This window comes from Lynx rufus, unplaced genomic scaffold (assembly GCF_022079265.1).
Source record: "Lynx rufus isolate CCGP_SWC_20201006 ecotype Redwood Valley unplaced genomic scaffold, mLynRuf1.p SCAF_37, whole genome shotgun sequence".
NCBI classification, from domain to species: domain Eukaryota; kingdom Metazoa; phylum Chordata; class Mammalia; order Carnivora; family Felidae; genus Lynx; species Lynx rufus.
This window is the reverse complement of record NW_025814853.1, coordinates 1,879,805-1,905,556: the sequence shown is the minus strand read 5'-3', so window position 1 is coordinate 1,905,556 and position 25,752 is coordinate 1,879,805. Positions and strand designations below refer to the sequence as shown.

At 62.1% G+C, this 25,752-nt stretch overlaps 1 protein-coding gene across 1 annotated transcript in view; it reads right to left on the bottom strand.

Moving 5' to 3' along the window:
- Positions 1-25,752, bottom strand: part of RPTOR (regulatory associated protein of MTOR complex 1) — a 332,995-nt gene that overhangs the window by 37,166 nt on the left and 270,077 nt on the right. Inside the window, exons 15-23 of the mRNA XM_047093910.1 lie at positions 23,302-23,367; positions 22,827-23,018; positions 22,541-22,681; positions 17,372-17,489; positions 16,417-16,557; positions 15,939-16,097; positions 6,809-6,927; positions 656-759; positions 33-216 (exon numbers count right to left, since the gene is read on the bottom strand). Of these exons, the coding sequence (XP_046949866.1) occupies positions 33-216; positions 656-759; positions 6,809-6,927; positions 15,939-16,097; positions 16,417-16,557; positions 17,372-17,489; positions 22,541-22,681; positions 22,827-23,018; positions 23,302-23,367 (1,224 nt within the window). The remainder of the gene's footprint in view (positions 1-32; positions 217-655; positions 760-6,808; positions 6,928-15,938; positions 16,098-16,416; positions 16,558-17,371; positions 17,490-22,540; positions 22,682-22,826; positions 23,019-23,301; positions 23,368-25,752) is intronic.

Genomic DNA, 25,752 nt, shown 5'->3' with positions numbered 1-25,752 from the left:
CGCTCACACCGAGGGCGCACAGTCGAGCGTACCTGGTCTGGGCCCTTGTCGAACATCTTCCGCGTGCGGGGGAACTGCTGGGAGTGGGGCGTGTACTGCACCCCCGCGGGGCCAGGGGCGCCGGGGCGGCCCGCGGGCAGGTCTCGGCCGACTGGCTGCTTGGCCACGTCGTTGGTCAGGCTGGAGCTGCTGGCGCTGGACGTCGGGGGGGAGCCCCTGCCGTTGGGGGAGGAAGGGACGGTGCGTTTTACCCAAAGACAAAGCCCCCTGTCCTCACCCGCCCGCCCGGGCACTGCCAACCGACCCGGGTCGGGGGCCCACACGTCGCCACCCGCCCGGCACACGCACGTGCCTCCAGAACCAGCCGCCACGGCTGCGGCGACGGCCCTTGGGGCCCCGCCCGCAGGCTCTGGGAGCGGTGCCCCCGGAAAGCGAGGGCGGCCCCGGCGGGCACGTCCGCTCGCCGCCTCCCGCCTGCGGACGCTGACGTAAGAGGGGCTCTCCCTGCCCGCAGCTGGCCAGCAGGAGCCAGACCCCGGCTGCTCAAACTCGGAGAGGCTGCGCAAGTCAGGCTCCCGGGCGGTTCCTGCTGTGGCACCTCGTGCAGAGGAAGGCGGTGCAGAAGGGACCCGCGTGACAGACACGGGCCACTTACCCCGCCTGGTGGATGTGGATGCCCTTGTTGGTGGGGCTGGCGGGCGCCGACTGGGTGAGTGAGGACGTGGTGAGGATACGCTGGGGCCGGGCGTTCACTGTGGCCTGAAAGAGCAAAGGGGCAAGTGGTGTGGACGGCCAGCTGCTGGTGGCCTCTGCGGCCGTGAGACAGCAGCCCAGGGCGGTGGCTGCTTTCGATGGCTTCAAGATCGCGCAAAGGGCCTCCTGGCCCAGGAAATCAAGCACGCGTGTGGGACGGCCCCGGTGGAGCCCCTCCCCAGTGTCCCCCTGCAGAGAAAACCATGTTCGTTTGTTGGGGCGCCTGGGTGGCTCCGTCGGTTGAGCGTCCGACTTGGGCTCAGGTCATGATCTCGCGGTTCGTGGGTTCGAGCCCCGCGTCGGGCTCCGTGCTGACGGCTCAGCGCTTAGAGCCTGCTTCGGATTCTGTGTCTCCCTCTCTCTGACCCTCCCCCGTTCATGCTCTGTCTTTGTTTCAAAAATAAATAAATGTTAAAAACGAAAAACAAAACATGTTCGTTTGCTTTCTGAGAAGTCATCTGCTGGGGTCCAGCGGGGCCCCAGGGTCGGCCCTGCCTGAAGCGCAGCCACGAGACTATGCCAGCGTTAACGCTAGGCTCCAGCCCCCCACAGCCCGCCCTGGCCTCTGCTCTGTGGCACTTTGTGGATGGAAACAAGACAGGCTGCTGTCAACGTCCTTCCACAGACGTGCGCACATCTGACGTTTCACCACAGACAATTCATGCCCGCTTGAGACGACTGTTGAGGAGGGAAATAGTTTCGATATTTTGAAGTGGGGCTTTGTGTCGATGGGGAAACCGGGCGGCTGCTGGGGGTGCACGTGACGGGGAGGCAGGAGGCAGACGGGGCTGTCCCCGCCCATCGGACGCAAGCCCACCGTCCGCCAAGTGCTTCCTTGGATGTTCTGCTCTGGGGGCACGGGGTGGCTGGGCAGGCCCTGCCAGCTCTGGACACCCCCAGGAGAGGGCTCCCGGTGGCACTCGGGACAGGAGGCAGTTAAAGCAGCCGTCTGGGCTCCCCTGAGTGCGGCTGGTGCCAGACTGGCTCTCGAAGTTGGCCGCCACCCAGGGAAACAACCTCGACGTCCGTGGGGGACGTTCCGGGGCAGCCGGGCTCAGGGGACCCTCAGGTGTTCTGACCCCTCCCTCAGCAGTCAGGACGCTGTACTTCCTACGTGCAGCCAACAGGCAGAGAATTGCAGAAAACTAAACCACCAAAAAACTGTTCATTTACAGAATATCGATGCTTCCCTGATAATTTACCACTCTGAAACAAGAATAACAAGAAAACTGAACTGTAACCAAGCTTTACAAAACATTAAGAAAAACATTTCTTTAATTATGTAAAGTATATTGTTTGTGAACTTGCTTTTGCTTCCTATTTAAATGACCTGGCCAGCTCCCTGTGCCTCCATCAAAACCCGAGAGCCAAGCGCGGCCCAAGCGCCCCCCGGCGTGGTCTGGGGAGAGTACAGGATCGGAGCTGAGAGGCTACAAACTTCCACAAGTCTCCTCAAACCGTCCAGAGATGGGAGAGGCGACAGGAAAGACAGAACACTTTTGTGGCTGAAATTCAGACTTCGGCAGAACCCACCCCCTTTCCCACATGTCCCCCGAGACCCTCCCACCCTGCCTCTCCCGTGCTTGCTGCCCACCGCCCCTTAGGGAGTCTCTGCCGACCGGGCTCTGTTCCCTCTGCTGGGCCCGGGCGGCCGGGGTGAGGTATCTGCAGCCCCTCGCCCACACCCTTCACACCCGCGGCTGCCACACGGCTCTCTTTCCAAGTCCGTTTTAGAAATCCTGAGGAGTGGGCACGCCGGCAGCTTTCACACTGGCGATCACAAGGCTTCAGGCTTCGAGGAAGCTTTCTCGAGCCCAACGGCTCCCATCTGTTCGACAAGCGTTGCCTCGGCCTTGGTCTCACACTTGGTGCGAGCCTGCAAGGGTGAGTGTGAGCAGAGGCGGGCGAGTGGACCCCGCCTGTCCGCAGACTTGGGGTGGGGACACGGGGCAGGGGGTGGGGCAGGGTGGCGGACCCGGGGCCAGAGGGGCTCCTTCCCTCGCTGGTCCCGGCAGCCGTTTCACAGACAGCACACGGCCAGAGAAGGTCAGCAGAGAGGCAGCAGCGTTTTCGAGGCTCTGAACTGAGGACTGGGCCCAGCTGTGAGCCCCCTGCCCACCCCGCGCCTGTGCCCGTCCTCGCCGACAGCATTCTACGTTGCTCTCTGCTCGGGGACGCGGCCCTGAAGCCACTCCCTGGGCAGGTGGCGGGGCCCAGACGAGCAAGGGCAGCAGGGAAGGGGGATGGTCACGGCTGCGGGTAAAGCTCTGGGAGCCCGGCCTGCTTTACTTTGTTATAAGCCGAATTCGCCCCTCAGGCGTCTTCTCTTGGCCCGACGCAAACACAGACGTGGTTCGCGGGGACACATTTGCTCCCTGCCCTGTGCAGCTAACAGGGGCGTCTGCAGCAGGAGCCTGGACGGCAGCGACCCGTTCCCCCCACCCCCCGCCCCCTTTTCCAGCTCCTGGGAAGTTCTCTTTACTCTCTGGTTCTTTGCCTGGAACACGTCACTTTGCGAGGGCGCGGGAAGTCGGATCCGGTGCGGAGAGAGGTACCCTAGAGCAGCACGGGGGACGCGGACGGTGGATTTCCCGACGGGATCAGAGTCAGGGTCTGGGACTCCAGCCCAGGCGTCTGCTGCTCCTTCCCGGGCGAGTGCATGACTGCAGGATTGTACTGTTAACCGCGTGTCGAGAATCTGGATCCCCAGGACTGTCCCGAGGTGACTGTCCCGGGGCTAAGTATGATGCAAAGCCCGCCGGCTGCTGGGCCACTGAGAAGACACCTATCAAGGCGCGGGGTTCTGCTGATCTAAGAGAAAAGTTTTCTGTAAACTGCGCGTCCTAGACAGACAACATGAATTGCCCTTCTGGAGCGCTGAGTCCCGGGTACTGCTCATTTGCCACAGCAACGGGGACAGTGAGGCACTGCCCCGTGGCTGCCGATGGCCGTCGGGGAAGCCGCGGTCCTTGGCCCCCCAGGAAGCGAAGCCAGCACGGCCGAGGCCGGGGGGGGGGGTCTCACCTGCCCCCTTTCCAGGGTCTGTGCATTTTGGAGCAGCGGCAACAGAGAGTAGTGAGGACAGGGAGGAAGGAAGGAGACGTAAATATTTCCACTTTGCTTCTCAGTAAACTGTGTTTACTCGCCACGGCAGGGCCCGCAGGGAGCCCAACTCTGCACACCAGCTAGGGGACGGGTAGTGGGCTGAAGGCTGGTGGCGTTTGACCAGGGCCCATGGGCCCGGAGAGCCACCCTCTACCTGCTGGCAGGGTGTTCACGAGGGCCCAGAGCACAGGCCCAGCGGCCACCCCAGAGCCACGGAGTCTGATCTCCAAGGGGACCAGCTCTCCTGGGGCCGTTTCTGCATCTGGCCCGGCAGGGCCTGTGACTCTCAGAGGGGGCGGCGTCTACTTCTGTAAGCTACGCAACTCTGGGTGATGACGCCGTCACCTCTGGGTCTGCGGGGAGGTGAGAACGGACAGGCGCGTGACAAGTTGCGAACTATACACGGAGATGCCTCTCGGTCGTTAACGGTTCGCTAGGACTGCCCCGATTTCCGACAATTCTGGGAGGCCCTCCTGCTGGAGGCGGCGGCAGGCGGTGAGGCAGGGGAGGCCCCGGAGGGGGGCACACAGCACTGGCACACAGGCTCCTCTGTGTGGTGGTGGTGGGTGGGGGGCGGGCAGCGGAGGGTCCTCCCGGGAGGACCCCGCCTCTGGGAGAAGGAGGCCCTTTCGACCCGAGTGAGAAGAAATGAAAATGCTTCCGTGGGCATCCACAGAGCCCACAGAGAGGCGGACGCAAAGGTGCTGTGCTCTGGGCTCACTGCACCCTCGCTGGGTGAACGCGGGTTTGGGGCGAGCGCGGCAGCTCCCCGGGCGCTAAGTGAGGTGCTAACTGGGAGGAGAGGGTCCCTGAATGGGGATAGGGCTTTAAAAGAAACCGACGTTATCAGCATGGAGCCAGGATTTAATCAGTTTCCGTGGAACTTTTTCGAATTTGGTTTTCGGGGATCTCAACCTTCACTTTGTTTCTTGGTCACTTAGGCCTTTGGTTTATAAGGAAACTGTTTGGCCTCGAACCTCACACGCTGGCTTGTGATCTCCATCACACCTGGCTGCACGCGGCCCCCCGCAGACGTGGTGGCGGCCGACACTTGGGCTCCTTGGGTGTCGGGACGCTGGGGGACTATCTCTAGGTGAGTTTACGTGAGTACGGGTTTTCTCATAAATACTAAAAGTAGTGATAATCAGTGCACGCGACCCTGACATCTGAACACCTGTCGCGTGAAATTTCCTTCTAAGTGTTGTCCCCAAAGCACAGATGGCAGGAGTGGCCGCCAGGGAGGCTGTCGGGGCCATCGTGGTTCCTGAGGTCGTCATGCTGTTCTTTGTATCTCTCTCCGTGGTTTGAAATTTTCCATAATAAAAACTAGAAGCAAAACGCAAACCCCAAGCCTGTGTGGACAGGGGATATAAATACTTGAAATTAGGCCACAGTTCTCGAGCTATGTGAGTTCCCGAGCTGCCAGCAATTTCTATATTTGAATACGGAATTCTATGGGGTATTCCGGAGTAATAAGGCTGTTTTGACTCTGATGAATAAAAATTTGGTGTCACAGTTAAATATCAAAAATAGGCCCATTTCTCTGTGAACTGAAATGTAATCCCCTCGTTAGTTGCTAGAGTAGAAAGTAAGCCATTTTTAAAATTAAATTGAGGGCAAGAAAATATTTCCTTAATGTTTATGCTTCCAAAGCCTTCAGTGGCAAATGTTTACTCTTGAAAACACACACACACAGACACACACCTGTATACGTTTACACACAGACACACACATACAAGACACACACAGACACACTGTCACTCACACAGGCTGTGTCACACCAGTACAAGGCTTCAGGAAGTATGGACTCTAGAGGAACCCACTCCAATCTCTGCCCTCTGGGTGTGCCCACCGTGTGCACACTGGGATGTGTGTGTGTCTGTCGAGATCAGCACGACAGGCAGAAAGCCACAAGCCACTTCTAAGGCTGTGTCAGGGAGCGCTGTTCTAAAGCCTCGAGAGGCTGTCTCGGTTGTTGTAACCTGCTGGTGTGGCTTTGCCGGGTAGGAGCGATCGCACACACGATGTTTAATTACCTCAAGTGGGCTGAAGAGGCACTTCTAGCTCGCAGCCACGCACCTCACACGTAACCCGAAAGGACACGGAGACACGGGTTCCGTGCTTTACGCACGCCTGAGACGTCCCTCAGAGGAACGTCTCTGACCATCTGAGCTCAGGTCTACCGTGATGAGTTTATAGTTGTGAAATTTCAAGATTAGGCATTGACGTACTTTTAAACAGTTCAGGTTGATTTTCGATAAGGTTAAATACATAAAAGCCACTACAAAATGAACTTATATAGAATACCGGTTTCATCATGACCAAAATAACCAAGGGGGCGGGGAGTGACTGGAGCACCTGATGACCGTGCTGGCCCTGGCTGCGCTGGCCGTGGCCGGGAGGCCGGCCTACACCTCAGAGACAAAACAAGGCCTCGAGACACCTCTGTGCGTCACAAGCTTTCAGGCAAAGGTGATGACCTCAGCTTCTGTCTTAAGAAACTGGAATCTGAAGAGCAAGTTAGACTCAGGGTAAGCAGAAGGAAGAGGGTAATGAGGATGAAAAGAGCTGTCAGTAAAATGGGAAATAAAAAGCAACAGACAAATAGGGACAAAACCAGGAGCTGGTCCCGTGAGGTTTCCTTCAGCCCGAGCGGTCGTGAGTGTGACCACGGGTACCGGGAATGAAAGGGGACATCACTACAGACCACACAGACGTGGATAGGATCACGAGGGTAACGAGCGGGAGCCCGTACCTAACTTCCAGGCGCCCTGACACGGCTGAGTGGAGGCAGGGCCGTGCCCCGACTGAAGCTGCACACAAACAGAGGTCGGGTACACCGTGAGGCGCTTGTCCAAAGTCTCTCTAACCGCCTGGGGTTCCCGGCATGAATATCCGCGATGGGGGACCAGGCACTCGGGAGCTTTGCTGGGAACGCCGTCGCACGTACCTTGTAGGCAATGCTGTTGAGCACCTTCATGGCCAAGTCGGAAACGTCTGGATAGGGATCCGCAGCCAGATGCAGCAACACTCTCCAAATCTGAGTGTAAACACTGTTGAAGGAGACTCCTAGGAGAGAGAGAGGGGGTGTTTTAGCAACGGATAGCGGTGGCTGGTGTGCTTGGCCGGCTCCTGGAGACCTAGCTGCTGCCAGGAACGGGCGCTTTCCAGAGCTGGGGCTACGGAGCCTCATTCTTGTCGTCTGGTTAGGGGCCCAGACACTCAGGGGTCCCAGCTGGTAACTAGGCTTGATGGCGCGATTTCATCTTCTGAGGCTGGGTATTCCTAGCAGGAAAGGTGAGTTAGGAAAGGCTGGCCTTCCTCGAAGCCCTGGCCGACTGGACAGCACTATCTAGCTCCCGAGGACCGTTCAATCTCACACCTGGGTTTCTAGGGAGCCATCACGGTCTACGTGAGCTGCGTGTGTCGGATGGGAGTGCCGCGTTCAGGGAGTGCTCTGGGCTGTGACACACTGACTCTCTTGTCTACACACCACACGTGGCACCGACCTGAGTTCCCAGGAAATCACAAAGCGTGTGTGTGACGTGACCTGAGCCCTCCAGGTCCTCCCCAGGCAGCCACCACATTTGCTGCGTGTGTTCCACACTTCAGGTCCCGTCTGGACGCCATGGTGGATGAGGCAGGATGTTGACGCGGACGGGGTGCGTCACAGACACGGAGGAAAGGGAAGTCACGGAGGGCCTGACCCAGGAGTCCGCCCAGTCCTACTTGACCCTCGCAGTCTCAGCCACAGGCGCCATCCCTGGGCATTACAGAGGGGCAGTGAGGCTGAACGCCCAGAGGACGAAGGATTCAAACGCACGCCCGTCGGACGTTCGGGCCAATGCCGCGTCCGCCACACTGTGCTGCCGTGGCAGCTCCAGTAACGGGCAGACGATTCCTTCTGTCAGGGGTGGGGCTGGGAGGTGAGCCCGGAAGCCTTCATGGAAGAGGCACGCAGTGGGCTTTGGAAGGGAGGCAGGGCGGCTCTCCTGGCAAGAGCCTCGCTGGCGGGAAGTTGGCGGAGCAAACGACGGACCGGCACCGAGGTGATGGGAACACAGGGAGCATTTGCGGAAGTGGCGAGACAGAGGCCTGCGTCGCAAACCAGAGAGGACAGTGGGGCGGCTTGGAGACCGAGGGGGCAGGGCGGGTGGGCCGGGTGCAGACCCCTGGGGGGAGAGACCATGGAACCCGGTCGGCACCAGGCAGGGAAGGGGAAAGGCAGCCTTCCGAGAGGAGGCGGGTGAGCCAAGGCCGGGAGCGGGGGCGCGGATGCCGCACCCTCGCTCGGTGCTGGGGCGGACCTGGGGGCTGGGCACGGCACCGGCCCTGCTCCCGCGGATACGCCGAGACCCCAGGTCACCTGCCCGGCCAGCTCCGGGTGCAGCCCCTGCCGCACTGGTGAGGGACTTCAAATCTCACGAATGCTGCCAGAGGACGGTTGTTCCTCCATCACGGAATGGGCTGCACCCAGGCATTCAAGTTTTTCTTTTAATGTTTATCTGTTTTTGAGAGCGAGCGAGAGAGCGAGCGAGAGAGTGAGCGAGTGCATGAGCAGGGGAGGGGCAGAGACAGAGAGGGAGATACAGAATCCGAAGCAGGCTCCAGGCCCTGAGCTGTCAGCACGGAGCCCGACGCCGGGCTCGAACCCACTGACCGCGAGATTGTGACCCGAGCTGAAATCAAGAGTCAGAGGCTTAGCCCCCCAGGCGCCCCTGCACCCAACCATTCAGATCAAAGGCTGATGGATGATGCGGAGGGTCACACGGCACAACCCACGGCCTGGCATCTGGAGGCAGAGGCGGCTCTTCTTCCCACCCGCAGTCGTGGGGACAGTGACCCCGTGGCCACAGGGACGGAGGAAGCCCCGCCTCCCTGCAGCTCAGGGTGCAGAAGGTGCTGCTGTGTCGCCCAGAAGGGGAGGTGGCGTCCCTTGTGTGCTCGCTTGGAAGGACGTGCGAGCTCTGGGGCCTGCTGTGTGCGGCAGCTCACACAGGCTTTGTGGCCCTGGGGAGTCCGGCAGGGGCCCCCGTGGGGACTGGGGTTCCGTACAGATCTGGACTTGGATCGGTGAGATGTCAGCTGAACACACTCTCGCTTGGAGGGGAGCTTGCGTCAGGGCGAGTGGTGCACACGGAGATGCGTGCGGTTTCCCTGCGCGTTTAATTCAGAGACGGAAGCACAGCAAACACCTTCGGCCCTCAGGGTCCACAGCCATGGGACCGCCGTCCAGGTTGACGGCCAGGGCCTCTGGGGACATTTCCTAAAACCTACTTCCTGTGGTGGCGGAGTACCCACCAGCAGAAGCCACGCCCGGTGCTATGTGTGCACCATTTCCACAAAGGCGGGGAAGGCGGCGGGAGGCGTGGCTCCATAGGTGCCCACGCCAGGGTCACGGCTGCGCCACGCCAGCGCCACCAAAGGCGGGGCGAGCCACGCACAGAGGGAACGTGGAATTCAGAAGCCGTTACTTGCAGAAGATTTTGACTCTGACATAACCCCGTTTGTGATTCGGTAGAGAATAAAAAAGTTCTAATTTTCGCCAGGGTGTTTGGCCACAGTGAATGGGTCACTGTTTGCCAGTGAAAACCTTGACCCTGGGACAGAGAGGTGCTACGTTCGCTCACCTCCTCCCTGGGTTTGGCCGCCACGCGATCTGACACACGGACCGCCCCGTCGTCAAGCCTGCCGCCAGCCACACGGAAGGCTGTGAGGGCCCCGCAGAGGTGGAGCCCCCGCGGGAGCCCGGACGCCCAGGACGCCCCAGCAGGCCCTCCGGGGCCCGGGAGGCTTCCGGGCTGTTAACTGCTCAGAAAGGGCGCTGTGTCTGGCCCTCACCCGACTCCCTCCTCACAAGCTCTGAAACCTATTTTCATGTCTAGACTAAAAGTAATAAAGGATCATAACTAATGGCTTTAGATTTATTTTTCAGGGCAACGGCCACAACTTGCTGAATGGCGTAAGAGGTAGGAAAATTTGCTCGGAGCTCCTGGCCAGCTCTGGATCCCAGAAGTCCCCGGAGAGCAGCCCAGGGTGAAGCCGGGTCTCAGGGTCGCTCACTCTGACGCCCTAAGAGCTCACCTGGGCTGTCCAGCAACCGGCGCCCAAGACCCGGGGCCTCTGCACTCGCCCCTTTGTGCCGCGCCCCTCCCCCGGTCGCTGCCCCCCCCTCCTCCCCCCCCCCCCCCGCAGGTGACGGAGCCCCTTGAGGAGCCCCTGGCTCGCTCGCTCCCTCCTCGGCCTGCCCTGCGGGAGGCCTGAGCAGTCCAGGCCCCGAAGAGGCCGCGGCACCACCCGGACCAGGCGGCCACCGCATCTGCATAATCCTGTCAGCGATGTTCCTCAGGGTCCCTACACGACACACTTAATGATGGCCTTTAATCAAGGATCCTGGCCGTAAAATCATAACTGATGCGGTGGCATCGGAAAAACAACGCCGTGCGCTTTCTCGCCGCCGTTTCCCGGCGGTAAGAAATCAAACTAATGGGCTGTAAAGCCTTCGCCGGGATCGTGTGAGGTTCCTCTGGCAGCAACCCGCTCCTCCTTTCTTTCTCCTTTCTCGCAGTCCCTCTGCTCCTCCTGCTCAGAGCTCGAGGCTGTGGGGTCTCCTGGGCCGCTGGGGGCTTGCAAAGGCCTCCCGTCAGGACCCCTTGAGGCCGTGGGGAGACCAGGGGAGAGGGGAAGATGCCACTTCCGGGGCCGGTGACGGTGCCGCAGGGGACAAGTGGCTGTGCGCCCGGGGGGAAGGCAGCTCTGCTCCAGGGGCCTCCTCCTCCGGTGGTGTGGGCAGTGCCCGTGTCTCAGCCGCGTCCCTCGGCTCCCCTGTTTCCCGAGGGCAGTGGCCCTGACCCCCGGGGGCTGGCGCTCAGCTCAGCAGCGTGACTGACTGAAGTGGCTGTTGTGGGTGAGGCCCAGGGACAGGGACAGAGACCCGGGGGATCTCTGTGTGTCGTGGGGGGCCCCTGACGTCTGCACACGCACCAGGCAGGCGTCTCTCCCGACCTTCCCACTCCCACCTCCAGGCGCTTGGATGGGGTGGGGCTCAGGGTGGGAGGGGGACGGAGGGCAGGCCCGGCCGCCAGTGGCACACGTGAGCAGGAGACAGCAGCTTTGTGGAAACTGAGTGATGAAGGTGGCGACTTCCCTCCTGGTGGGTCAGGGAACCCCCCGCCCCACGGGATGCAGAATGTCGGCGGCAGGGAGGGCCAGGCACTGCTGGGTCGGAGGGGCCACGCAGAAATGGCCAGGGAAGGTTATCCGGGCCTCGCTCAGGGGCCAGCATCCAGCCTGGGGAGGGGGGACGGTGGTGGGCGAGGTGAGATGGGCTGACGACGAAGGTGGGGGTGTCTGCGGGAGGAGGGCCCTGAGTAGGGAGCTGACAGCAGGTGCTTGTTGACCGAAGGCTTCTGAGTGAAGCTGTCGCTGGACAAGCCTGGCTGGCGGTCTGTGACGTGCTGGCAAGGTCTGAGGGGGGTCCCGGCATGCGGGGAGACAGGCCTGGGGGCAGGGGGGCCGACGGGGGCCCCGCGCGGGAGTCAGGCCAGACGGCTGGCGAGCCAGAGACACGTGGGCTTCCAGAGGTGAGGGGATACGGGGACTGGCTCCCAGTGCAGCCCGACGCCCTTCGGGCTGGCCCCGTTCAGGTGCGGGAGGCCCAGGCAGAGTCAGCTCCTCCCAGTGGGGGGCAGCAGACAGGAGGCACAGCAGGCGAGACCACCAGGCAGGGTGAGGGGTAGGAGGGGACCCAGAGGGGCTGGCGTTGTGGGACAGGTGGGAATGAAGGGACGTCCCAGGTTGCCATGGTTTTGAAAACCTCTTCTGCAACATTCAGGGAGAGGCCAGAGACTGCAGTCCTTGGCTGAAATTCGAGAAGAAACTGGCTTCAGGCGGGCGAGAGCCGCAGGCAGCGGGACTCTGGCCGACGCTTCCCGAGTGCGCGGTGGGCGGGGCGCTATCTCATGGAATATTCACGAGCTGGCTCCCTCAACTCCAGCTCGCTTAGAACTTCTCAGTCAAGGGGCGCCTGGGTGGCTCAGTCGGTTGAGCGCCGACTTCGGCTCAGGTCACGATCTCGCGGTCCGTGGGTTCGAGCCCCGCGTCGGGCCCCTGTGCTGACGGCTCAGAGCCCGGAGCCTGTTTCAGAGTCTGTGTCTCCCTCTCTCTGACCCTCCCCCGTTCATGCTCAGTCTCTCTCTGTCTCAAAAATAAATAAATGTTAAAAAAAATTAAAAAAAAAAAAAAAAAAAAAGAACTTCTCAGTCGAGTTTCCAAGGACGTGAACGATGCACAGATAACACTCGGCTTTCTGCAGGAGTCCGACTTTGTGAGTGGCCAGGTAGGGGTGACGAGACTGCCGGCTCCCGGGAGACAGACGGGGGTAGGGCGGAGGCGGGAGGTACCGGCCTCTCCGTCTGGCGTGGCCTCCGGTGAAATGCCGGTCTTCGCCCCTCACGCCGCCGAGGCCCGCGCGCGGAGGACAAGATGACGCTCCTCCTCAGGGCCCAGCGCCGCGTCTGGGTGGGAGCCCAGCCTGGGGCACGTCCAGGCGCGTCTCAGACACGCAGCACGAAGCCCGCGCTCGCCCAGGGAGGCGGCCACAACCCCGCGGCCTGAACCCGCCGGGGCCTCCACCGGCACACGCGGTTTTCGAGACCCTGCCCGGGGGGACCTGCCGTGGACGACGGAGACCTTCTGACAAAAGGTCTCAAAGGTCCCCTGGCGACTCAGGACTTCAGTCCGTCAGGCTTCACTTCCACCGGGCGCAGCAGCCAGGTGTGGCGGCTTCAAACGTTTCTCCTCCTGGTGGCCGGCCACGCGTGTGAGCTCACGCCCTCAGAACACGGGCGGGGCTGCACGGCGTGACCACCGGACCCGGATGCAGTCAGGACAAGACCCCGAGGAAGGCACCAGGGGGCACAGGGGGACCAGTCGGGAGGGCTCTACGGGAGCCAGCGCAGGGCCGGGGGGATGCTGGCCCGGGTGGCGAGGCTGCGCGGGGGGGGGGGGGGGGGGACAGGGGCACACGCTCTGCAGGCGCCTAGGGCTGGGGTGCAGGGGTGGGGGGCAAAGAGGAGTCACAGGGGCGCCTGGATCCACCCCGGTGCCCTCGACTGAGGCGGACGGCGGTGGGGATGGCTAGGGTGGAGACCAGCTTCCACGTCCGTGATGTTTCTACGGTCACTTCCTCCAGGGCTGTGCTCCCGAAGCCCCAAACGCCGCCCACACTTAGAAAACCCTATTGAATGAAGGAACCTCCACGTCCTGGGAAGGAGCAGGAGACCTCCCCGTTCACCTCACGGGGACGTCGGGGGACACCGCGGGGGCAGGAAGGGCGTGCCCTCCGGGCTAATGACGGCCCGGCCGGTTCAGATGGCTGCTTGTTTCTGTGGGGCTTGCCAACTAAAAATACTTTCCGTACATTTTAAGCAGCTGGAAAAGAAATCGAAAAAAACAATAATGCTTTGCGATGTGACTATTTTCTGAAATTTGAATTTCAGTTGCTAAATTTTTTAAAAATCAAAAGAAATGTTAATTAATTTTCTTTTTTGACAGAGAAACCGCACACGTGTGCGGGAGGGGCAGCTGGAGAGAGAAGGAGAATCCCAAGCGGGCTCCACACTCAGCACAGAGCCCGACGCAGGGCCGGATCCCACGACCCTGGGATCGTGACCGGAGTCAAAATCGGGCGTCAGACACCCAACAGACTGAGGCACCCAGGCGCCCCCACAAGTGGTTTTATTAGAACGTGGCCGGACTTGCTTGTCCACGTGACACCTCAGGCTACTTCTGTGCCACCTGCCACGCTGGAGGTGGACACTGTCTGGTCTGGGGCAGAGAACATCTGCCGGCCCCTGACCCTGGCGGTGGGGAGCGGGGGGCGGTGCGCGGCGGCCAGGCCCCCCGCACCCCCGGCTGGTGGGTCAGGTGCGCTTACAGGAGCCGCGCGGGCTCTCGGAGAAGAGGCAGTGACGGAAACACAGCTCCGCGCGGGTCCGTTCCTCTCAGCTTTCCCTGTTACCTCGTGTTCTTCCACCATAGGTTTACACAGAAACACTCGCTTAGACTCACTCGCTTAGACCCAGGTTTTAAAGGACTCCTGTGGGGCCAGACCGGGAACTTAGTCACTACGTACAACGTTAATTCCACTGAAGGCCACGATCTGGTCCACGACAAACACCCTGCAAGGGACACTCAGAACACGTCTTGCTGGTGAGTTACCAGAACCTGTGTTCTTGCCAAGCGCCAACCCCGCGCCTTCTGGGCACAACCCAGATGCACACATCTGCGATGTTGTTTCTGTTGAGACGGACCGCTTAAGCCGGTTATTTCTGAGCCCTGTTCTTGGTGGTAGGTGGGTGTGTTCGGCAAATAGATCCCTTCCTGGCTCCTGTCGACCTGGGGGGCGCGGTGGCCACGTCTGGGCCCCAACGGGAAGCCACGTGGACTCGACCCGACTCTTGTTCTAGCAGAGGAGTGGACTCGTGTGGCCAACACAGGAGCCACGGCCCTGCCCCTTTCGGATCATGGCGGAAAGTCAGAAATGCCACGGTCATCACGCGACGCGGACAGTGCAAGTGCGAGGGCGCTGGGCTCGCCACGGACATAAGCCGACGACTCAGAACCAACCGCCGACGAGAGCAGTCCCGGCCCCACGTGAGGGGCCGGCGAGGGGCAGACAGGAAATCACAGATGCACATGCTGATGCCAGAAAGCAGGAAACCCGGCAAGTGCACGGGCTATTTCTCTTCTCAGCTCCAGAAACGAAAACTAACTCGGTAAAGCTCAAGAAAAGAGAGGGGAATAAAGATACGAAGTTACCGGAACGAAACAGTAAGACACAATAATGAAAAAAAGCAACAAAGCCCAAATTGGGACTCGAAAACACTAAAGAAATTAACAAACGTCTTGTAGGGTTTCCGGGATCAACCCTACAAGCAAAAGCAAACAAGCAGCAGTAGGAGTAAAAGGGGACGCTCCCGCGGAGACAGCAGGGGCTACAATGTCAAGAGAGCACTCTGCAGACGTTCCCGGAGAGACGAGAACGCGTGCCTGAAACGGACATCTCAGGAAAACACGATGCGCGAAGGTAACAAGCGAAGGAACAGCGCGAATGCTCGTGCTGCGGTTGGAGACCGGGACGCGGAGTGGAGCCCGCCTCCGACGGAGGAGGCGTAATTCAGCCGCCGTGGACCGACGAAAGGGGCAGGAGGAGAGCGGCGCGCACAGGGGGCAGAAAGCAGCGGGCAGGAGCCACCCCGCGAGGATGCGAGCCATAGGACACGGGCCACACGTAATCTGGAGCCCGTACGAGGCGCCGTGAGCGCTTTGGGGGTTTGCGGACAGTAAAAGAGCCAGGACACGGGTGGACGGGCTCTGGGGCTGCAGCTCTGTCTGTGATTCCTTAAGTCGGGAGTGAAACGCGCGTGGTGGGGTGTTATGTTAATGTCCCCAAGTTTTTACGTGTAAAGCGTTTCTCGACATGAAATAAAGCTCCAGCCAAGGCCTGGGAAACCATCCTGGGCATCGCAGCAGGGGCGGGAGAGGCCCGCCAAGCAGGTGTGGCCCTTGCTGCCAGCGCCCCGAAGACTGACAGTCGCACAGGAGGAACGAGGCGGATGCCCACGACCCCGTGAGGAGGGAAGACCTCTGGCGGGGGGGGGGGGGGGGGGGGGGGGGGGTGGGGATGGGGGGGGTGTGGGTGGGGCCGTCACTCTGCCTGGTAGAGGTGTGGCGGCCCCTGCTCTGCCCTGGCCGTGACAGACAAGATGTCTCCCGGGGTGAAATCAGCGAGGGGACGGCGAATGGGCCGTGGCGCTGGGCGTGGCGGCAGACGGAAGGTTCTGGCAGCCTCCCCACACAACGAGCCCAGAACAGCCCGTCGGCCATCGTTAGAGCACGGCGAAGGTGACGGAAACTTCCGGCCGCCCAGCACACGCCGCTCACCCCCACACCCCGGCTGACCCTTCTTCTCCGGCCGAGACGGTCCTGGCGTCCGCCATCTGGCGAGCACCGGGGGCGAGCCCTGGTGCCGCGGGGGTGGGCGGGGGCAGACAGGAGGGCCAAGGCGCCACACTCACCGATGAGGGAGTTGAGGGCGGAGTAGGAGCTGACTCGGCGCATCTTGTCGATGGTCTCGAAGGACAGGATGTACTCCTCGTTCTCGGGGCTGCCCAGGGTGCTGCTGGCGCTGCTGCTGGTGCTCAAATTTCCGGGGGAGAAGGCCACCGAGCTGCCCGCTGGCCACGGAGGGCGGTGGGGGGGGGCGGTCAGCTGGGGCTCCTGGGACGTGCGCCGCCCACACGGCCCCACCGGTCTCCTCTAGCCGCGCCCGCACCCCCGGCGAGACCCGGGCTCCTGGCGGCCAGGGGCACGTGGGCCGCAGGGGCACCCGTGCCAGGCTGCCTGCGGGTGTGCGGGCCCCGCTGGCCAGCCAGCCGATGGCACAGCGGGCGCGGGCTCACGGCAGAGAGAGGGACGGGGCGCCCGCGCACGGGAAGTTTCAGAAAACCAAACCCACCCCTGCCCCGGCCGAGGGGCCCAATTCCGGCATCTTACACTCTTCTGTCAAGCTCAGGTTCTGCAGAGATTTGTTCAAGCTTCTGGCGGTGGTGACGGCGCGAATGTTTCCATAGGAGCTCACGGAGCGGAGTCTGGGGGTGCACGGGCTGTCCCGCACCGGGGTCAAGCTCCCCCCCTCTGGGAGAAAGAAGAAGGAGTCAGCGGTGGGCCTCAGGGCACATCGCGCCCCCTTGGCCAGTGGCCACAGCAGCAGGTGACAGGAGCTACCGCCACTCAGTGAGGGCCTCTGACACACGTGTCAGGGTCGGCTGGACGCCGGGTGGGGAGGGGAGGCATGACCAGGACCGACACCAGACATCCAGGGCACCACTGGCCACGGGGCCGCCCTGAGGGCAGCAGCAGGCGCCCTGTGACTCAGCCAAGGGCCGCTGCCCTACAGGCGACGACAGGGTGGCGGCTGGTCGCCCCGCAGGACCCCCCCCCCTCCACTGCCTCTGGGCCCTCCTCCAGGGCACCAGCTGTTTCCACTGAGCAAGTTCATTTTCATTTCCCTTCCCTGATGTTCTAAAAGCAGTAACGCTTCTGTTATTGATCACGAGCCTCTTTCCTGCAGAAAAGGCTGCGTTTGTGGTGGTGGGGGGGGAAGGGGGGCAGCCCAATATGATGAAATATAAATCCAGCAAAAAGGACAAATGGGAGAACAGGAGCTGCCTAACGTGACTCACGGAACAGGAAACCAACAGCTCATCACGGGAGGAGGTGACGTGCTTTTCCATGAGCCCCCCCCCGCACGCGTTTTGCTATCCTTCAAGACTCCCATGAATTTGATTCCCAAAAATGGTAGGAAAAAGGAAGAGTCAGAGGGTCAGTGTGGCCCCTCCTGCCGCCCTTTCCATTCTGCTAAGTGGCTGGGATGGCGGGAGTCATGGGGCCCTGCCACGGTCCTGCCCCGGGGTCCCCGGCCGGCCGCTCAGGCATTATGCCGCCGTACCTGTGGTCGCTGGAGAAGGCAATGGGTAATTCTTCTCCTCCTCCATGAACTGCAAGGCCACGGTGCAGAAATTGCTTTCGTACTGGACGACAAGATGACTCAGAGCCACCACCAGTTCCTGCCGAGAGGGACAAGGACAACGACGCTTACCGGTGGCGGGCAGAGGACTGCGGAACGGCAGTGAGGCTGAAAGTTCACGCCGAGCGCTCGAGTCACCAGAGAAGAAACAGAGGTTGAAACACTTTGCACTCAGCGTTGGCAGGAGGGACTGGCCCTTCGGGGACGCGCTCGCGAGTGTCCAAGGGCAGCAGGAGCCCTGGACAGGCAGCGTGGGCGGCGTCTCGAGACGCGGACGTGGGCACGGACACAGGCGTGAATGACACCCTCCAGGGGCAAGGCGGACGGGTCACGGGAGCCAGGCTGAGGTACGTGTTGATCAGACCCTGCCGCTGGGTGAGCCATCTGAATTCCGGGCACGGTAAAGCAGAGCACATCCGGCAGGCCGGAGCGCGCCTCTTGTTAAACGCAAAACTTGCAAAGAAAAATTAGTGTCCGGTCCCTGAGAGGCAGGGAAATTCTCCAGGATCCTTAGGCCCAACCGCTTGAGGAAAGGAGCACAGGGGCCTCTGCTGCGTGAGCTCCTGGGGGCCCCCAGCTCGCAGGGAATCCCTGTGCCCCCATGCCGCGGGCCTTCCGCACAGGTGCCCAGCTCCACACGGCCCGGGACCCTTAGCGGCTGCCCCCTGTTCTCTCCTGTGCTCCCTCTCCTGTCTGGACCCCACAAAGTCCTTTGCCTCCTCCTGTCAATTTGTGCACTGCTCCCAAACCCACACCCGTGTCCCCCCCGCCCCCTTCAAGCTCCCGGCCGGCCTTTCGAGTGCTGGCCAAGCGTCTCGGCCTGAGTGCTCCCGCGACCCCGAACTCGGCAGCCCACGGTGTGCTGGCTCCACCCTTCCCAGTCAGCTCCCGCTAGGGACTCCTCGGTTCACGCCCACGGCACTATGGACCCCTGACCCACCTCCCACCCGATCCGCCCGAGTCGGACTGCACTGAGCCCCCCACAAGCCTGCTCACGCCCACTGCCCGACACCCCATCTGGCCCTTATCTGCGGTGCCTACATCCCTGCCACCCGCCCCCCACCCCGCAAACTGGAGCGCAGCCTCTGTGCAACGGAGAACAAGCCACGCAGGGGTCACCCGCCGGGCCCCTCCCAGCAAACACGCGGCCTGTGCCTTCTGCGGAGAGACTCTCCCCTCCGCTCTGACGTCGGGCGAGAAAAGCTCACGGTGGCCCCTGCAGCAGGAGCTCGCAGCCAGGTCCCAGACCCTCTGACGCAGGGAAGGCCATCGAAGGCCAGACACCGAGCTGGCCGCCCCCGCCCGGTGGCTGTGGCTCAAGTACGTCCTGCCGGGGCGGAGGACGCGTGAGGCGGCTGCTGCCGGCCACGGGCTCCTGGAGCGCGTCTGACCACAAAACACAAACGTGCGGGCAGTTCCGGCCGGGACGCGCAGCCCAGCTGTGCCCTAGACTTTTGGAAGCAGTTCCCCACAGGCACGCCCGCACGCGGAGATCAGCGCCCCAGCCCCTCCGGCCGGCGGCGGCGGTCCGCCCCACCTTCCTCCCGACCTCCAGCCTTCTGCTCACACGCGCAGCGAAACGAGGCCTTGCCCACCCGGCTCTCCGCCCCGCCATCTAGCACGGACCCTTGAGGGAGCCAGCACTCCCGCGCCGGGCCGGCGCACTCGACACCGTCCCCGAGCGTCCCCAGTTCACCCCGCGATCCCTTCAGGCCTCCCGCTCGGATGCCTCGCTGGGCACCCGGGCACCTTCACCCGGGGCTCGCCTCCAGGCCCCCCCACCTTCACCCCGCTTCACCTCCCTCAGGGCACGACCGCCACCTGCTAGGTCACACCCGCGTCTGTCCAGCCTCCAGCCCACCCCGCCTTCAAGTGCAGGCTGTTCAGGTGGGTTCAGTTCCGTGCCCGATCGTCGAGGCCCGGGGACCCAGGGCGCAGCACACAGCAGGTGCTTAACGAGTACCCACTAAACGAAGCCTTTCCCTTCAGACACGTTACCATCTCCATCACGCGGCTCACCTCACGAAGGGCTCAGGGACATCGTGCCCGGGCTCCTGCACTGTCCCAAGGGGAACCCGCTAACGCTCTCCCTCGGTTGCGCGGGAGGTCAGACTGCGCGTCTTCCTGGCGTCCCCCCGCGGCCCCCGTGCGCTCTGGCGGCCACCTCCTTGTTTCCTCCCCTGAGGACTGCCCCCCACTGCGTGCGTCCAGTGGCACATGACAGGCTGACACCGGTGGCCTGGAGATTCGCGCGCGGCCCCATAACCGTGGCGAGACGGCAGTGTTCGCGGGAGCGCGTCTGCTCCGACGTGACCACCCTCAGGCCCTCCCGGGCAGCTCGGCCCCACCAAGTCCACCAGGGACCCGACAGCCTGCCGCTGAGTCAGACACGCCGGGAAGGCAGGTGGACATCACACTGCTCCTCCGTGGTCCACGGTCACCACGTACAAATAAACGAGACTCACGGCTGTGGAGGCGGACGGTGGCGGGGAAGCCGGGGGTGAGGATGTGGCTGGGCGGTGACCCACCCCCGCCCCTCGCCTGGCCCTTCTGGGGGGGCAGCTGGCTTCCGGGGGGCTGGGCACCTGGATTTGATACTTCACGGACAAGTTCACGTCCACAGAGGTTTGGGAGGCCGATGTGAACCTACCGACTCTGATGTTATCAAGTGAGCTCACTGAGTAAGTCACCCTCTGCCATCGCATCGCCTCGTCTAGGAAAGGGTACTGTCACCATACAAAGTAAACGCATGTGATCTTTTCCACACTGAATACGTGCGACTTCATGAAAATCCCACCATACGTCCCCATTTCTCTCCTCTGCCCCAAACAGGGGCACGACAGCAGCTGGTTGCACTTATCATCGGCGCCTCGGCTGCGGGTCAGAGCCGGCGACTCTGACCGCGGCGGCAAGGGGCAGGTGAGCTTGCGGAGCTCGATGCCCAAGCCTGAGCCGTGCTCCGGACCCTCAGGGCCCTGGAGCTGGGTCTCCCAGACCAGCAGGCTGGGCCCGAGCTCCCGACGGTCCTGCCATATGGCTCTGGACGAGGAGGAGACAAGTGCCAGCGGCGTCACGGTTCTGCCGACGCTGCAGGGTCCCGTCTCTGAGCAGGCAGCACCTCTCTGCGCGGCTTTCCCCGCCCACCCCGCTCAGGCCGCGTCCTCTCTGCAGCTGCTGCCCTCCTCCCCAAGCCTCTGTGCCCCACGTTCCCACAGCAGACACGGCCTCATTGTCTCGGGGTCGAGCGCAGCCACCCCAGGCCTCACCCAGCACCCAAGCACTTGCGGGAAGAATGAGGAACTCAGCACGGTGAGAGCAGGTGCGCTCCTGACACGTAGGGCCGGGCGCCGAGCCACCGTCCTCCCCTCCCCCTCCCTGCCCCTCCTGCTTTCTGCTCCAGCCATCCGAACGGCGGGCAGCCCCTGGGCACACCGTGGTCCTCACACCCCTGGGCCTTTGCACACACTCCGCCCGCCCTACCTGCTCTCCTTGGCCCTCACCTCCCTGGCTCCTGGCTGCTCAGCCCTCCTAACCCAGGGGTGAGCTCCCACCTCCGGAAGCCTTCCTGACTCCTCTTCCCCGACGAGGCAGGGCAGGCATCACGCCGACGCGCTCCAGAGAGAGCTCCGGGCCCCCCTCTGCGGCCCTGCTCGTCAATGAGGGCTCTAGAATGACTGCTGCTTCCCGTGTCTGCCCCTTGGAGGCAGGCTCGTCTCCCACTCTGTGCTCCGAGGCCTCGGACGCACAGCCTGCATGCTGAGCCCAGGACGGAGGGGCAAGTCCCCTGCCTCCTTAGCGGGGTGGGCTCTGATGTGCAGCCACGCCCCTGGGACGCAGCCACAGCGGGGAGCCCCCCAGGCAAGGCGGTCAGCAAGGCACCTTCGGGAGGGACGTGGCTACACCTGGGCATTCTCGTATCCAGAAAAAAGGGACACTGAGTGGACTTCAGGCAGGAACGGGACCCCAGGGCCCACACTGGGGCCGTGCTCGAGAACACGGCAGTCCCAGGTGCGTGCCGGCCAGTCTCCAGGTACTGGAAGCTGACGGGGACGTTGTTTTAATTTTTATTAACGTTCCTTTTCACATTTCAGATTTCTGGAAAGAAGAAAGCAAGCTTTCCTTCTTTAGGAGGGATCTCAGTGGACAATGAAAGAAACCACTAATTTGCCACTCTGGTCAGCGGTGTCCAAGGGGAGGCGATCTGCTGCAGGAGCAAGGAGGCTGGCAGGGCTGCGGGAAGCGTGCCTGCGATCGAGAGAGCGCGGGCAGCGAAACAGGGCCCGCCGCCAGGGTCTCAGGGAGCCCGTCCTTCCGTGTCTCCGGTCTGGCGGAAGTAAGCTTGCCCAGACTGCGTCCCTCCCGAGAAAGTCAGGGGGTCCACGTGAGCACACAGCCCCAAGCCACACCCTGTCCTGAAAGGCGCCCGGCCTCCCTCCTGCCGCTCCGCGACCTCAGCCACACCGGGTGCCGGGTGGACACACGATGCCCGGGAAGACCGCCCGTGCCGAGGGGACAGTCTTCTCCAGGCCACCAGCCGCCGTGCGGGTACCCGGTGGCGCCTCCGCCGGCGGGGAGTGGGGGGGGACCTCGGGCTGTGCCGGGCCAGCTTCCGACAGAGGCGCGAGGTCTCAGGCAGAAACCCGAGGCATTCGCGCACGTGCGCAGACAAGTCAGAGCCGCCCCGTCGCGAACGTGTTCCGTGTTCCGTTCCGCCGCTGACAAACACGGGGGCGGGGAGGGGGACACACTCCACAAACCTTTCCGTCTGTCTGTGGGTGTCTACTGCTCTTTTAGTCGCCATGATGTGTGTATGTGATGCTCCCAGGCAGGAAGGAGCCTATTTTACAAGCTGCCAGGAGGCGCAGCCTGTTAAATGCCTTTAAATGAAGCAAACACACGAGTATCTGGTGAAGAAACGCATTGTGCAGAGAATTAAACAAACATTCAAAGGTCCGCTCTCTAAAGGACGTGCGCCCCTGGGGACGGAGGGCTCACAGCTGCGGCCGAGGCCACGGGCTCCGATCCCTGAGCGCCGCGGGACGCTGGTCGCGAGGCGCTTTGCCGCTGCCTGCGGACCCGGGGGCCACGCACCTTGCGGACCACGGGGCTCCCGTCGTTGATCAGCTGGGCCAGCATCATGGCCACGTTGTGGTCGATGGTGGTCGAGTGGTCGGTCCTCTCCGCCGAGTTGCCCACAAACGTGCCGAGAGCGAAGACCGCCGCGCAGCGCACCTGCGGGCCGGGCCGGGTCACGGTCACGCCACAGAGGGCGGCTGCGGTCTGACCCCCACCCGGCCCCTTCCTTCACGTGCGGCGCCCGGCGGGAAGCCGGCACCCTGGCCTCGGCTGGCCTGGGCACGGGCCGCGGCGGGCTCACCTCAGGGATGGGGTCGGAGAGGAGGCTGTAGAGCTTCTCGTGCGCGCTGTCCCTCACGCCGCACCACCTGGCCGAGTCAAAGTTCTGCCAGATGCGCCCCAGGCAGATGGCCACCCACTGGCGCAGCAGCGGGTGGGGGTCGTTGAGCTGCTCCAGGCAGATGGCGATCAGATTTCCCTGCAAGCAGGCTTCCTGCGAGAAGGCACACGACCCGTGTTCACCCGCGGCCCGGGGCAGGGGGAGGGGCCGGCCGCGGTCACAGGCCCGTTCCCTGGGGAAACTCTCACACCGCCACATTTGCCCAGGTTTCCTCGCTCCAAACCCACCACCTTCAACGTGCCCTGCGGACGGCCGGCTGGGGAAAGGAAGGGCCCCGTGTCCCGTGGTGACCGCTTCTGGGGGGACCGGTTCAGTAGCCGCTCAGACCAGCATCCCCGCTCCCAAACAGGGCAGCTCCGGGGGCTGCGACACTTACCTGTCCTGTGTTGTAACTGTTCACGATCACAGCCAGGATGAAAGCCGTCATGGTCCGATGCTCAGCCTGGAAAACACAGGTTGGCCTGGGTTTGCGTGTCCCCGTGGCGCAGCAGGGCTCTCTCCGTCCTGAACCTTAGTGACAAGCTTGGTGCTCCAGGTCAAGACCCGGTGCCGCTGCTGCCTTCTGACCAGAGTCCACGGGACAGAAAACCCCGCAAGAGGGTCTGAGGGCTCAGGGCTGGCCGCTTAGCATGGCTGTTCCCCAACAGGGGCAGGACGGGGCGGGACGGGCCCGCTGGGACCCTCTGCGCACAAGCCTGTCCCGCTCACCCTGTACCCCGTCCGAGCCTGTGGAGGCGCGATGCCCACCACCGCCCAGTGCGCTGGCAGAAAACGCGCGACTCCAGCACCCTGACTCGGTTCCCGGCTTCCCTCTTTCTGTCACGTGGGTCTGTCCTCATCCTTCCCTTGTGCCTCTGCTAGCTGGGGAACCAGTCTGCTGTCCGTAACAGGGTCGTGGTGCCTGGTGTTGTTAACGTGCACCTGGGGCAGAGTCTGAGGTCGATCTTTCTCGCTCTCGCCCTTGGATCAGTCAAGGCTGCCGATTCCAACCTTCCTCCTCCGGTCTTAACCCCTCGAACTCACGACTACGGCCTGTGTTCACGGCCGGTGCTTACGTAGATGGCCGCACGCTAGCCCATTCCTTAGCCCCGTGCTGTGTTCTGCGCCCCCGTGGGCTCGGTCTCTTCCTGAAGCACGGGCTCCATAAGCCCTTCACCGGGCGTCCGAATGCGACCGATTGTGCGTCTGTGACCACGGGCTGGCTTCACCGTGTCCTGGATGGTGCGCGAGGTGGTGGGGGGTTCCGGGGTGACAGTCGCTTTCCTCCAGCGTCCGTGTCTGTCAGTCCTCCTCGTGGTACTCTCAGCTCCTGTGCAAAGCCCTCTTCTCGTTCTGCTTACTTTTAAGATTTTCCCCTTTTGCCTTTGATATTTTCTACCTCTGTTAGGTTGGGCCTTTGTGTGGATTTGTTTTTATTTAGTCTTCTCAAGACTCACAGTGCTTTCACTGAGAACTCATTCCTTTCTTCAAACTGGGAAAATTCTCAGCCGTGATCTGTTCACGTCCTGCTTCTCTCCATGTCCCGAGTGCACACTCTGGCCTCAGGGTGGCAGCAGTGAGACCCCCCCCCCCCCCCCCCCCGCAGGCCTCTGAGTCCCCTTCATGTGCTTCATTCCAGGTGATTCCTCCAGGAATTCTCTCACTGACTGTGCCATTCTACCGTTCGATTCATCCACGGAGCTTTGGACGGCAATGTCTGCGTCTTCCGCTTACAGGACCCCCGCAAAAAACTGCCTACTGATTAAAAGAATCTAGTCGGTCCTTTTTGAGGATGAGTAAAAAGGAAAAAATAGGTTATTTCCTTATAGCAGATGCACAAGTACTTCTGAAGAAACAACCCAGTGGTGTATTTCTGGACATAATTAAAGCAACAAATTGTTTCACTGAATCGTCTAAAACATACTTACCCTTATGATTTTATAGTCTTTTCCAGAGAACTCTGTTACGTTCGGTTCTTGGCTGCTAATTTCCTGTTTGCTGACTCCGCTCAGTGCTCCATCCTGCGGGTCAGGAGCCGGCTTGTGCCTCTGGCCTGAGTCTCGCGGGCTCCGGGCCGTGCAAGTGCCCCCAGAGACCTCGGCCCAGACGTGGAGAGACAAACGGGGCCCTTTTCTGAGCCCTTCCCATGGGGGGTGAGGGGTGGGGGGTGGGGGGTGCAGCCTCGAATGCTCCCGTATCCGCAGGGGTCCGTTACGGTGCTGCGGCTCGGCCCGTCCTGGGTGCAGACCGGGTCCGTGTGCACAGGGAACCCCAGGGTCAGCGCCCCCTTCCCGCTGTGGCTCCCTTCAGACTTCTCGCTTCAGTTTTTGGCATGGTGGCAATGTTCTTTCTTTCGAATGTCACTATGGGTTCAAAGCGTCAACGTGTTTGCAGCCAAAGAAGCAGGGCCCACGTGTGCCGGCTCGGCTCACCGCTTGGCCACGATCACCGCTTCGGTGTCCTTGTCCCTTTGGTCAACTGGATTCTTGCCCGAAAAGCAGGCACGCGGCTGTTTCCAGGCCTCACGTGAAGTGTCAACTTGCACCAGCAAGGATGAGGCTGTTCCCACACTTGAGTTGAGACACACGTGCATTACCTGCCTTTTCTGTAACGATCCAGCCTTTAACGTCTCTGGTTTTTCTCGTAACCAGCATTTAGCTTAGAAAAGCCGTGGGGGGGGGGCGCCTGGGTGGCTCAGTCGGTTAGGCGGGCGACTTTGGCTCAGGTCATGATCTCACGGTCTGTGAGTTCGAGCCCCGCGTCGGGCTCTGTGCTGACAGCTCAGAGCCTGGAGCCTGTTTCGGATTCTGTGTCTCCCTCTCTCTGACCCTCCCCCATTCATGCTCTG